General features: G+C 34.3%; 1 protein-coding gene across 5 annotated transcripts in view; it reads left to right on the plus strand.

Moving 5' to 3' along the window:
- The window catches only part of DNAJC13 (DnaJ heat shock protein family (Hsp40) member C13), a 124700-nt gene that overhangs the window by 68462 nt on the left and 42396 nt on the right, over positions 1–13842 (plus strand). For all 5 annotated transcript variants that reach the window (XR_450889.3, XM_057545165.1, XM_007180932.3 and 2 more), the window contains 9 exons: positions 590–652; positions 1757–1858; positions 3330–3434; positions 5068–5270; positions 6365–6449; positions 9103–9257; positions 9961–10006; positions 11926–12080; positions 13472–13673. Coding sequence is in view for 4 of the 5 variants with exons in the window: in XM_057545165.1 (XP_057401148.1) it covers positions 590–652; positions 1757–1858; positions 3330–3434; positions 5068–5270; positions 6365–6449; positions 9103–9257; positions 9961–10006; positions 11926–12080; positions 13472–13673 (1116 nt within the window). In the remaining variant the exon portion in view is untranslated. The remainder of the gene's footprint in view (positions 1–589; positions 653–1756; positions 1859–3329; positions 3435–5067; positions 5271–6364; positions 6450–9102; positions 9258–9960; positions 10007–11925; positions 12081–13471; positions 13674–13842) is intronic.

Here is a 13842-nt window from a genome sequence, read left to right on the forward strand (position 1 = left end):
CAGTGCTTGCTGTAATTGCCTTAACTGTCAGTCATGCTTTGTGGATTAGAAAACTGGTTCTGAATAAGTTTACAAAACACACCCAGGAAATAACCAGATGAAAACCCTTATTTTTTGCTGTTACACCAGATTTCACTATTGAATTCTAATTCACTCTTACTCCAGTGAACTGAGTACTTGTGGCATAGCATTTGTATTTTAGGCAGTTAACATTTTTTCCTTCTTGTGTTCATGATGATGTGATTTATGTGAAACATCACTTATCAATTCTTTAGAATTTTTACTTAACTTGGGAGTATCATTTGGGCCAATTCTTTCATTTACTTCAATTTTTATGTACATTCTTAAAGCTATATATTAATCTGTGACTTAAAATATCTGCCTTTCTAGGGAAATTAGATAAGGTTTATAAAATTGCAGAGAATGTAAAACATTGAGGAATTGCAATAATTGACAGTTTTCTCTGATTTTCTTTGTTTACAAGATGACTTTATTTCTTTTTGGCTGTTGGTTGATTGTGTCCCGTGATGGTAATGTCTTAATTTCTGCTTCTACTTACTTCTGACTAAATTCTAATTTATTTCAATAGTGCACAGATAAACTTGAACGAGATAGGTTGATCCTCTTCCTTAACAAGTTGATCCTTAATAAGGTACAGTATTTTGCATAAATATGCTATTATTTCCAAGTTAAGTCACATGTATGTAACAAAGATAAATGATTACAGTTTGACTTAATTATCAAGACATGGTTCTTGTCTTCTCCTTTTGCTTTCAACTCTTGAAGGGAAAAGTTTTTGGCAAATATTCATTTTTGAAACCAACAGTAACTTGCTTAATTTTATTCTCACTTTTAGTAAATAATGCAGATGTTTTTAAATGATATAAAATGAGTAAGTCCTAGGAAAATTTAATTTAAATTATAATCTCTTCCAAACTTCTAAGAAATTACCAGTTTTTATCTTGCTTACAAAAATAAACTGGAACTTTAAAAAGTTTTTTAATGTACTGGATTCTATTTCTGAGTACAGAATATTTATTAACAAAAAGACATTGGAAAAATGCAGGATAATTGTAGAACCAGAGAGTTTATCCTGGGTGTTATTCCTGCCAGGCTTTAATTTGTTTATTTTTATTTTATTTTGTTTTGCTCAGAATATATTTAAGTAAAAATTCTTTTTATTCTTTTTTAATTAATTAATTTTTGGCTGCATTGGGTCTTCATTGCTGTGCATGGGCTTTCTCTAGTTGTGGCGAGCGGGGGCTACTCTTCGTTGCAGTGCACGGGCTTCTCATTGTGGTGGCTTCTCTTGTTGCGGAGCATGGGCTCTAGGCGTGCAGGCTTCAGTAGTTGTGGCATGTGGGGTCAGTAGCTGTGGCTCACGGGCTCTAGAGCGCAGGCTCAGTAGTTGTGGCGCATGGGCTTAGTTGCTCTGCAGCATGTGGGATCTTCCCAGAGCAGGGCTTGAACCCATATCCCCTGCATTGGCAGGCAGATTCTTAACCACTGCACCACCAGGGAAGCCCAAGTAAAAATTATTTATATGATCTCTCTGTAATATATTTTTGCCTTTTTAATTTTTATCTAAATTTATGCTTCCTTGAACACAGAATTCTGGAAATACTGAGTAATACCAGTTATGTGCCATTTTTTCCAAAGAGATTCCAAATATTCTCTTCTTGGAGAGCCTTTTTAGGTAGTAATATCTATTGGAGAGAAAGATTTTAAATTATGTAAACATGTTTCTGTCTTCCAGAAAAATGTTAAGGACCTCATGGATTCAAATGGAATTAGAATCCTTGTGGACTTGCTTACCCTTGCACATCTCCACATAAGCCGAGCTACAGTACCACTGCAAGTATGTATGCTTATGTAGATTTTATAAGTTTAACATTCTTTGAGTACAAATTTAGGATCAAAAGAATCATACAAATCTGAAAATATGTCAGGATGTCTGGCCATGAATCTACTTCTCTAATAATTATTATAGTACTAATGCCTGGGAGATTAAGTCACACACACAAAAAGTGAAATAACCAAAATGGACAATGATGATCCAGTTTTATTTTTCTGATGTCTCTTGTCTTTTAAAGTAACTGCATCTCTAATGTGGCTTATTTTGAGGCAATGTATCCTTTAGGATTTAAACTGAATCCATCAGTTATGTAACTAGAACATTCAGCATTGACATCCACTGAGAGTATACTTTGCCTTGAGGAATCTGGGGGCCTTATTGAAACCAGCCAGTAAGAGGACAGAGCTGCAGGTCTCTACCTAAAGGCCTCTTCTGATACCTAACTTATAGAAGGGATCTATACTTGGCTCATTGGTGATATTTTTGGTGTTAATGTTAAATTTTTGTTTAATCTCCTTGTTTGAGGAGATGTGTCATATTTTGGCAGAATTGTGTACAAAAGTGCTATTTGAATATTAGGACATGGTGTTTTCTATTATCAGGTACAAATAATAGTAATCATAATGCTTGTATCATATTATAGTGTACCAGGTACTGTTCTGGTACACATAATATATTAACTCTTTAAACCCCACAACAGCCCTCCCATTTTACAGATGAAGAAAGTGAGGAACAGAGAGACTAAGTATGTTGTCCAGGGTCACCTAATAAAGGACAGAGCCAGAGTTAGAACTCGGAAGTCTATGCTCTTAACCACTTTCCTATACCTCTCTATATGAATCTAACTGAAAGCTGATGGTAATGAGGGTATTTAAAATCATGTTTTAATAAAATATACTAAGTACATAAAAATTCTATCCTAGATTCTTATAAACATTGATATATGAAATTATAAGAATTATCTGTCATGAGGGTAGTAAATTGAAAGTAAGTGTTTAAAACCACTAAAAACTTTCCTGTTAGCATTTTAACTCTTTGATCTCAGGTATTTATTGAAACTTTTAGTTGGAGTGAGTTTTTTTCTTTCAAAAGAACTTTAGTATTTTTGAGCATTGTGGTTTTGGTTAATGGTATATGTTTGATTATATAGCTATTTGCAGTATTCTTTGCTACTAAAATTTTAGTGTCCTGAGAATTTATTAATGACCATCTGGAATACAGATGTCTTTGAGTTTAGCTTAGATTGCCAAGTGAATTTAGGAAACTGTTTACCTCAAATGCATAATAAGGAAGTAGCATTTTTGGACTATTAGGTTAGGCATCTAATCCTTAACTCTTAAAATCGGGTCATTTAAAATTTTAGATGGATTTCTAAAGAATATAAACTCAAGAAATTAGTACTGTGTAACTTTTTATGACATCTGCCCCCTTAGATTTCTGCCTTGAAAAATAACTAAATCTTTTTAAAACTTAGAGCAATGTAATCGAAGCTGCTCCAGATATGAAAAGAGAGAGTGAAAAGGAATGGTACTTTGGCAATGCAGACAAAGAAAGGAGTGGCCCATATGGATTTCATGAGGTATGTGTTTTGGAGAAACTTTTCATGGAAGTCTTAGCCATTTTTTATGTCCTCCTGATAGCACATATAGAGACGTGGAATATTTTAAATCTATGATTTGATTTACTGTCATCAGCTCCAAGGACTCTGCCATTCTATTCCCACATAAAGGACTAGATGACTTGTATTTCTAGACACACACACACACAAAATCATGTCTTCAAATCTTACTGTTTAAAAGCTGTTGTTATGACATTGCTAATTATTAGAGAAATACAAATCAAAACTGCAATGAGATACCACCTCATACCAGTCAGAATGGCCATCATTAAAAAGTCTACAAATAACATTTGCTAGAGAGGGTGTGGAGAAAAGGGAACACTCCTACACTGTTGGTGGGAATGTAAGCTAGTACAGCCACTGTGGAAAACAGTGTGGAGGTTCCTCAAAAAACTAAAAACAGAGTTGCCATATGATCCAGCAATCCCACTCCTGGGTATATATCTAGACAAAACTATAATTCAGTTAGATATGTGCACCCCTATGTTTATAGCAGCACTATTCACAATAGCCAAGACATGGAAACAACCTAAATGTCCACCAACAGATGAATGGATAAAGAAGATGTGGTACATATATACAATGGAATATTACTCAGCCATAAAAAAACAAAATAATGCCATTTGCAGCAACATGGATGCAACTAGAGATTATCATACTAAGTGAAGTAAGTCAGAAAGAGAAAGATACCGTATATGTGGACTCTAAAATATGATATAAATGAACTTATCTATGAAACAGAAACAGATTCACAGGCATAGAGAACAGACTTGTAGTTGCCAAGGGGGAGGGGGAGTAGGGGGAGGGATGGAGTGGGAGTTTGGGGTTATCAGATGCAAACTAGTATATGGAGACTGGATAAACAAGGTCCTACTATATAGCACAGGGAACTATATTCAGTGTTCTGGGATAAACCGTAATGGAAAAGAATATAAAAAGAATGTATATATGTATGACTGAATCACTTTGCTGTATAGCAGAAATTAATGCATTATAAACAACTATACTTCAATTAAAAAATAATTGATTTAAAAAATTAAAAATAAAATAAAAGTTATAGAAGTAGAGCTCAGGTTTTTAATGACTTTGGTATAATAATTATGTTAACCTATAATACTTCTTTATGGTATGAACAGGTAAGTTTTAATGTACAGTCTTAAATTCATTGAAAATTGCCTATACATTCCAAGGGCAATTTCCATCTTAATTAACATCTGGTGATGTTTGGTCCTGCCAACTTGGCTTCCAATTCTTGGCTTCCCAGGCTCAGTCCGAATTTAGTCAAAGATAGTTTTATAGAAGACCAGCCTTCCGCTTATATATAATTTGGTTAATTTATACTCTGCCTATGGTGTTTATTCTTTCCAGTGTTCCTTATGCTCTGCAGTTTGACCAACTAAATGGTTATTTTCTAATATTAGCAGCCAAATTTGAGTTTCTGAAGGCCTGTCAACAGAAGTCTGTTGTTTTCTAATAGTGAATTTGCATGTGTATTTCATAGTTCAGTTTGTATTTTCTGTAAAATAGAAAACATTAGCAAACCTTTTCATTTTGTTTGGTCTGCTTGTAATAATGATGCCTTCCATTCATTTAGATGCAAGAATTGTGGACCAAAGGAATGTTAAATGCAAAAACCAGATGCTGGGCTCAAGGCATGGATGGATGGCGACCACTTCAGGCAATACCCCAGCTTAAGTGGTGTCTGTTAGCCAGTGGACAGGCTGTACTAAATGAAACTGACCTTGCTACCCTTATATTGAACATGTTGATCACAATGTGTGGATATTTTCCAAGCAGGTAAAATGTAATTGAACATTTCCGTAGTTAACAAGGACTCTAAAACATCTTGTTCTCCCCATTTGTATGGGTGCTTGCTAAGGCATGGGATTGTTCTAGTGACTTAGAGCAAAGGTTTTCTATTTGTGGCTTTGGGGGAATGCTGCTTTGGATTTTGGAGCTTTTTGAAACAAGATATAAAGAAATAATTTGCAAATTTTATTGATAAAGTAAGCTAAAAAGCAACTTTCTCTGGGAAACTTCAAATAATGTTACAAAGTTGAGGCTTACTAGCAGCTCTCTAGCAACAGTAACAATTGTCATATTCATTGAATCAGGTATGAAAGTTTTGAAATGAACAGTCTGTAGTTCATAGACCAGTGGTGAGTGCCTAGTGCCTGCTCCTGATCTGTCAGGTTAGCCTCTCCTGGTTTAAGAACATGAGTCTAGGCCCACATCTTCCCCCGCTTGACTAGTGAAGGTGAGACTTTGTTATCCAATGATAGTCATAATTATAACCCTTGCATGGAACTTTTCAGTCTTTCAAATTTTTCAGTCAAAATTTGCATATATATCATCTTGTTTTATTACTATAGTAAAGATACTCTGTGATGGAATTTAATGAGTAATTGTTAATTTTATAGCATTCGAGGCTTTTATAGTTCCAGTTCTCTTTGAAATTCAGATCAGGCTTAAAAACATACAATTAGTATTTAGAAGTAATGTAGCACTAAAATTGAGGCTACATTTGGAAAATACTGAGAGTAGTTAAATTAAGGTTTACATTTATTGAAAAAGCTTGATATGCCCTTTGGGGGGAAATCCACTGACAGTGTGTTGGAAAACACCAAGTTTAAATAATAAATAAGAGTCTCTGGCTGTTCTAGGGTACTGTTTTTCAAGGAAATCTTATGGAAGGAAATGAAGTCATATTAAGCAGACAAATAGATTTAAACCAAAATACCTAATCATGTTCCCAGCTGTATGAGAGCTTAGTCTCCATTAACAAAAATGTAAGGTAACATGCTTCATGCCTAGTAGAATGTCATAATGCTCTGAACATACAAATTTTAATAAATATATTAAATGTTGACCATAAAAAAATGTTTTTCTAGGGATCAAGATAATGCCATCATTCGACCTTTACCTAGAGTGAAAAGGCTGCTGTCAGACAATGCTTGCCTTCCACACATTATTCAGGTAAGTTACTTTTATGTTATAAACTAGGAACAATATTTTAAGAATCATTTTCCCTTATTTAACTTTATTGTGAGCCCCAGTCTTTGTCTTATTGTAGTCTGTTCCATTTTCAAAAAGCCTGAATTATACTTACCTCACTTACTCCTAATTGAGTTGATATTCTGAATATACTGTGGAAGGTTGTGTATCCAAGAGCCTAGACATGGGAGGCTTCCAGGCTCCAGAATTATTCTCAAAAGGTTTTATTTATTATCTGTTCTTAGAAATTACAACATTGTAATAATTGAAAGGTGACATACTCAAGTTTGTGGTGCATGTTGATGTTGTTAGGGGTACTGGGAAGCACACCAGCATCCCACAGATGTGGACATGGTGGGTTATATCATAAGAAATAGTTACAGCAGTCTTGTCAGCTTGCCTCAGAGTATTTGAGTCTTCTCAGTTATATGTTTTCATGGATAACAACTAATCCAAAGCATTGAGTTGAAATTATGTAGGATATACTAAGTATCTTTTCTTTCTTTCTTATTGTTATTCTGCTCTTTGGGAATTAAGCTACTTAAACTCCAGATGAGCCCTAAGTCAGGTTGCAGAGATGTCAGGTCACTGTTTCTCTCCTGTCTATAGATTATTCTGTCAAATCTAATTTTTTTATATTAACCACACATGGTGGGGCTTTAAAATATGTCAGTACCTTGTGACATTTGTATCTCTCAGTTGTACATTGGTGTGAAAAGGGAGAGGAGAGTTACTCAGTATATTTTTACATTCACCAATAGTGAAAGTCACTGGTAATGAAAAAGGCTTCTGAATATGACAGTGCCTTATCAACTTTTAAAAGAATTTTCCCCAACTTCTGTTACTTAAGCATACCTGCATTTCAGCATTTGTGTGCTTTTCTGTTGTGGGCATTTCTTTTCAGAGGCTTAAATGAAAGCCACTACCACCCTGGCCTATGTGTGTCTGCAGCTGCATATGTGAGGTGGTACAAGGAGAGGGATTTGTTTTCTATCCCGGCCTCTCTCCTGTAGAGAAAGGACCATGCCTAGAAAATCTCTCTCTCCAAACATTTTCCCAAGACTTATGAAACTGAAAGGAAAGAAGTAATGCAAGCAAGGTTGAATTTCAGGCCAAGGAGGATTGACTGAAAAACAGATTTTAAGAGATGTGGTCAGTGTAACATGAACCTTTGAGGGGAAGATCTATTTTAATTAACAAAAATTTTTAATAGTAACTGAACAAGTAGGATGATTGAAGAAATTTATTGATAAACCTACCTGCTTTTAACAGTATATGCCTCCCAAATTTTTTTGTACTGAGTTCAAAAAAACATTTCTTAGAAGCTGTTTTTGTTTTCACTTAATTTTCTATATTCTGGGAGGCCTTATTCTTGCTAAGCACAGTTAGGCAGTTGTAGCGGTTTTTAGGAACATTATCTATCTACATTGCTTGGTACAGATTTCTGTACATCATTTGACTGTAAGAGCAATCACCAGTTTTACCATCTGATACAGCTCCAGAATTTTTGGAGTCGTCTAAGATACAGTGAATGAATGTCCTAGGTTTTCTGATATAGTCACAATTTCAGCTATTCTAGGCTGTGAATTCCCGTATTTTTGTTAGAGTGATGTCAAGTCTTGAACACAAACACCATTAACGCTAGGGAAAATCCTGTGGTATCATATCTCAGTTCTTCTTTTGTAAAGTTTATCATAGTAGTGTTTTACTATGTATAATCTAAATACCTTGTTGAATAGGTAAGACACCAAAAACAGAGAAATTTAAATTACTTACTTAAAGACATATGGCTATTCAGTCTCATACACTGAATCTAGAACTTTGACCCCTAATCTGAGCTAGTACTTATTCTTGTTATTGTAATTTTTTACTGGTAGCATTTGACTCCAAATTGGGAATTCTTCAGAAGTAAGTGTTTATAGGAAATTGAAATGCCACTTTTATTAAAGAAATTTAATAAGTTTTATCTTATCAGGTGTTTAGTCATAGCAACACTGTATGCTTTTTTTTATTAGCCCAGATTCATTCCAGTGATCCCAGATAGTTCCTTCAGTATTGCTAGCTCAGATTTCTGTAAACCACATCTCTTGGTACTTTCTGGTAGTGGCACTACTGGTATTTGGTTACCCTCTTGCCTTGTACCTGCACTTGTAGATCTATTTTTTAGTGCTGTTTCACTGAAAGCTGTTCTCTGCTCAGCTCTTTGAGTTCTCAGAGAGTCTTCAGAGGATGCTTCATTTCAAATCGACTGACCTGAAACTAACCCAAAGGGTAGCTACTTTTTTTTTTCTTCTTTTGTCATTAACAGAGAAGTCCATTCAGGAAGATTCCTACACAGGAAATAATTTTATCTATAATCATGACAAAGCAGCTTCAGGCATGTTTGCACTTTTTATGAATAAGTTTTGATCAATTCTTTATTAATATTTTACTATCTCTGCATTAAATGCTATAAAATATTTTCAAATCTGTTTAGAACCTGGTAGACAAGCATACTGAGTCTGATTTTTATTTTGTTACACTACTTATGAGAAACTGTAACCCCAGCACATGAAATGCATAAACCTAAGATGAATGGTGATGTTGCAAGTTTTTTACAGCCCAATAACCAGACGTTTTATTTCTTTTTTTCTAGCTACTGCTGACCTTTGACCCTATCCTTGTTGAGAAGGTTGCAGTTTTGTTATATTGTATTATGCAAGATAACCCACAGTTACCTCGACTTTATCTTAGTGGAGTATTTTTCTTTATCATGATGTATACAGGTTCCAATGTGCTTCCTGTTGCTCGGTAAGAGCTCTAGTGATAATCTATTTGAAATTACTTGAATTGTACATGGACAGACTTATTAAATTAATTTTTTTGTGAGCATATCATTGCATTTATTAAATTTTTCATGATAAGAGCTGTTTATATGTCTGAAAATTTGAAAGTTAGAAGAATAGGGGAAAAATTATTCAGAATTACACCATTTTACCACATCTAACATAAGAATTGTATCATCATCTAGTATTTTAATCATACAGATTTAATATAACTATATTCATATTATATACAGTTCTACATTTTGCTTTTCTCTTAAAATTGAGTAATTTTTTTATATTATTACATAACTGTAATATGACCATAATTTAAATTTTTTTTAATTCATTTAAGTTCTTGCCTTAATTAGAAATTAAACTATTTGGGAATATGGATTTACAAGTTGCCTTTTGTGGCTTTTATTTACATATGAAAGATCTGGTCTTAAACAACAAGGTCCTACTGTATAGCACAGGGCACTATATTCAATATCCTATGATAAAACATAATGGAAAAGAATATTAAAAAAAAGAATGTCTATATGTGTGTGAGTCACTTTGCTGTACAGCAGAGACTGGCACAACATTATAAATCAACTATACTTCAAAAAAAAAAAATCTGGTTTTAGAAAACTAAGGTTACTAAATCTAAATCAGTTCCTATACCTGATAAGTAATTTTTTTTTTCCTAGATTTTTGAAGTACACACATACCAAACAGGCTTTCAAGTCAGAGGAGGTAAGGCAGATTAATCCTCTGAATACGTGACTTAATACTGGGGAAGCTGTCTTTGTACTAAAGTTTCCTTAGCTGTGAATTTTCCTTCCTTCCTTTCCTTATAAGCACTTGAGGGCAGGTATTGTTTTATTTTTTGCATTCCTTGTGGTACCTTGCACATAGAAAGTCTAAGCTAATATTTTTAAAATGAAAATAAATGTTGCCTATTAGACTTAATAGTTAAATTGTAGATATGAATTGTAACCTGACATTGCTATGAGTATAATTTGTTCCCTTTGTGTAAAATTTACATTAGTAGTGTTCATAAATAATTCAGTATATACCTGAGTCTCATATAGTCAGCTCAGATTCAGTAAGACTTCCACCTTTTTTTTGTTCATATCCCAACATGTTAGAAGTGCTAAGTTTCTTTTTTGAAGCTACTTAATTTTTCAGGTGCTCTCAAGTATTCTTGCCATTTTACTGGGGAGGAAAAGTAGGAATCCAAAAATAAGATAATACTTATCCGGGTAGCTCTGACAAAATGTAGCTTTATACCTGCATTTTACAGAGATATTTATTGTAAACACATAACTGAATTGTGTTTGAAATTTTGTTAGGCTTTTCATGGAACATTGATTTTCAAATTTTATTGAGAGCAGAATAAACCAAAACTAGACCACTGTTTAAGAGACTAACCAAGGAATGTTACACCAGTCTGACAACAGACACAAGACCAAAACTGCATGTTTTATAGAGCAGCCAGTAAAGCCCTAGCAAGTAATCTGTCTACAGTCTAATAATACTAAAGTGATGCCCATGGAAGTATGATTTCCATAGCTTTATACAAATAGAAAATGAGAATATAAAGTTTTTAAAAAATTTGCCCCTATTGTTACCACCTTAATGTAACATTAGGCACTTTTAATCATTCTTTTTTTTTTCCTTTTTTTCTGTGCAGTTATGCATATGTAATCTTTTTTTCCAAATTTTATAATATGAGAAACTATATACATCATTTTCCCTAACAATATTTTGAATAATTACAGCAAAACAGTATTTGTTTATAGCAGAACTCTAGATATAGGAATTATGAAATAATAGTATTCTAAAGAAGAAGCAATTCTTCACCCCAAAGTTTAACAGATAGTGAATTTATGGCTTTTATTAGTAAAAAGCCTGAAAATATTTATCATCTAATTTGTCTTTGCACTAAGTGGTAAAACCATGTCTGGGTTTTTTTTCCCCTGTCTCTCTGTCAGATCCTAGAAGAATAAAACATCCTCAGTTTGCCTAGAAGGAAATAAGAAAAGTATTTATAGTCTTTAGGAATTTTTTCCATCAGGTAAAGAAATGAGTTTAAAAATTCAGCATGATAAGTATGAACATTACCCTGACTTCATATGGCCAGTCAGAGAATATGGAGTTCTTAGTACAGTTAATTATAATTACTTTGTATAGAAGTACTCCGTCTAAATTCTAGCCACGTTTCATGAGGACAGGCTCTTTAAGATCTCAGTTTTTCTGGACTTATTTTTGAAAACAGAAGCAGGTGCAGGTGGGAACTACAGCCAACAATGTAACACAGAATAATTGATGTAAATCTTTGCAGAGTCTTCCTTGTGTTGTTCATTGCTATTATACATGGTCAAAGGCTAATTGTGCTAAATAATGTTGGCAACACCTGAGCCATGAGGAGGTTAAGGCTACTGCAGGGCTAGATGGGGTAGTTCCACCTTGGAGTTCATGCCAAGCCAGTTTATACCAGACACCTTGCACTTCTCATTTTGCCATTTTTCCATCTAAATTTCAAAAGCATAAAAGCAGTATGTTCCAGTTATTCTCCTTTCTTAAAATGTTCTCTAACCCCAATTCATTTATTAGAAAATTGAAAGATAACTTTAGTGTTTCTGATTACGTTTTGTTTTTTTTTTTTAAAGACGAAAGGACAAGATATTTTCCAGAGAAGTATACTTGGGCACATTCTACCAGAAGCAATGGTTTGTTACTTAGAAAATTACGAGCCTGAAAAGTTTTCTGAGATTTTTCTAGGAGAATTTGATACTCCAGAAGCAATCTGGAGCAGTGAAATGAGGTAAATAGCCAGCTGATTGTATTTTATACACAGAATCTTTGCCTCTTCCCATCTGGTTTGACTTCTGTGAAAAGATTTCCTTTCACTAATTGCATAATCTAAAGCTACAGTAGTCATTGGTGCCAAATCAAGTGACTGCTGTTGACAAGGCCCTGAGCTTTTTTCTGTTCTAAGATGATTTGACAAAATTACTGTTACCTTAGTAGAGCTTTATATAAGGGTGGAGCCTATTACCACTGGTGCTTTTAGACAATGAATTAATATGTACATAAGAGATATATAGGAATAAAATCAAGACACTCCTTCTGGGTATTTGGAAATAGAACTGTACCCCACTAATTAAAAACTATGCCCACATGGAATGGATCAGTCCAGAGATACCCACAATCATTTTAGAATGAGGGCTCCCTAGCCAGCACATATTGACCATAATCTGGAGTTTAGCAGGAGAATGCCTTAGGAAAAGCCTGTTTCCACCAAGAAAAAGGAGAGGCCCAGAAGCAGATGTCAGTGTCCAGGCAGGCACTGTCCAGGAAAGACACAGCAGTTAATGGTTCCAGTGTCAAGTCTGGCTCTCTGGAGAACCCCTTGGTCTTCTTAGCTGGATGGCAGTTGATCTTCTGAGTCAGTTACTCATTCTTCTTTGGCTGACTCATACTCACAGTGCCACCTGCTGGTCATCATTTGGCTTCTCTGATAGGTTGACGACAGGCTTGGCATATGCTAGCCATCAATTTGAATATATTCTGTATGAATATTCATATAGAAAATGGAAAATTTTCAATTTGAAAATTGAAATTTCAAATTTCATATTGAAATATTCATATTTTTCATTGGGAACAAATGTATAGGAATATGAATACGTTTATTACAGTTATTCTGTATAATATTTTTCTCCAGAGATTGGTTAGTATGAGTCTCTCATCTAAAAGATGTAGCTCTCTGTATACTGAGCAAATCAATTTTCTGCTTAGCTGAGGGCCAGATCCCGGGTTGTGCTATGTTAACTAAAATAAAGACCAGGCAGTGAGCTTCTTTGGGGTGATAGCTAACTTGATTCCGTGGCTGTGCCCTCATGCGTGCCGATTCCATACCATTTGACTTTCTAATGACTGAATTTTCAATAAGAAAGGCTGGTATTGTCAGCCTTTTTCTCTATGGTCTTCTTTATAGATAGTATTACAAATAAGTTTATATCCATGGAGTGTTTTTACGTAGTAAGTTTAGAATACTCTGAGTAACATTCTTACAAGCTCTCATTTTAGGCCAATAACTAAGTTATTCTGAAGAAGATCCATGTAATTACCTTGAATGATTACCTATCTTAACCTTTTCTTTAAAATAGAATAAAATAATGCCTTCATAATGCTTGGAGACTTTTCTAATTGTAGGCGCCTTATGATAGAGAAGATTGCTGCCCATCTTGCTGATTTCACACCTCGTCTTCAGAGTAACACAAGAGCACTTTATCAATATTGTCCCATCCCAGTTATCAACTACCCACAGCTAGAAAATGAACTATTTTGTAATATTTATTACCTCAAACAACTTTGTGATACACTCCGGTTTCCAGATTGGCCAATTAAAGACCCGGTAAGTCAGCAGATTAATTTTTGCCTTCTTAAACCATAAAAAAAACCTCTAATCACTTCTGGGTATTTCTTCTTTTTGTGATAAGAAGGATAATAGCTTTCTTAAATATTCCTCCTTACTTAAGCACTGTGTAATTCTGAGTGTAGTTCAGTATATTTGGGTAAATCCC

This window comes from Balaenoptera acutorostrata, chromosome 4 (assembly GCF_949987535.1).
Source record: "Balaenoptera acutorostrata chromosome 4, mBalAcu1.1, whole genome shotgun sequence".
Taxonomy (NCBI): domain Eukaryota; kingdom Metazoa; phylum Chordata; class Mammalia; order Artiodactyla; family Balaenopteridae; genus Balaenoptera; species Balaenoptera acutorostrata.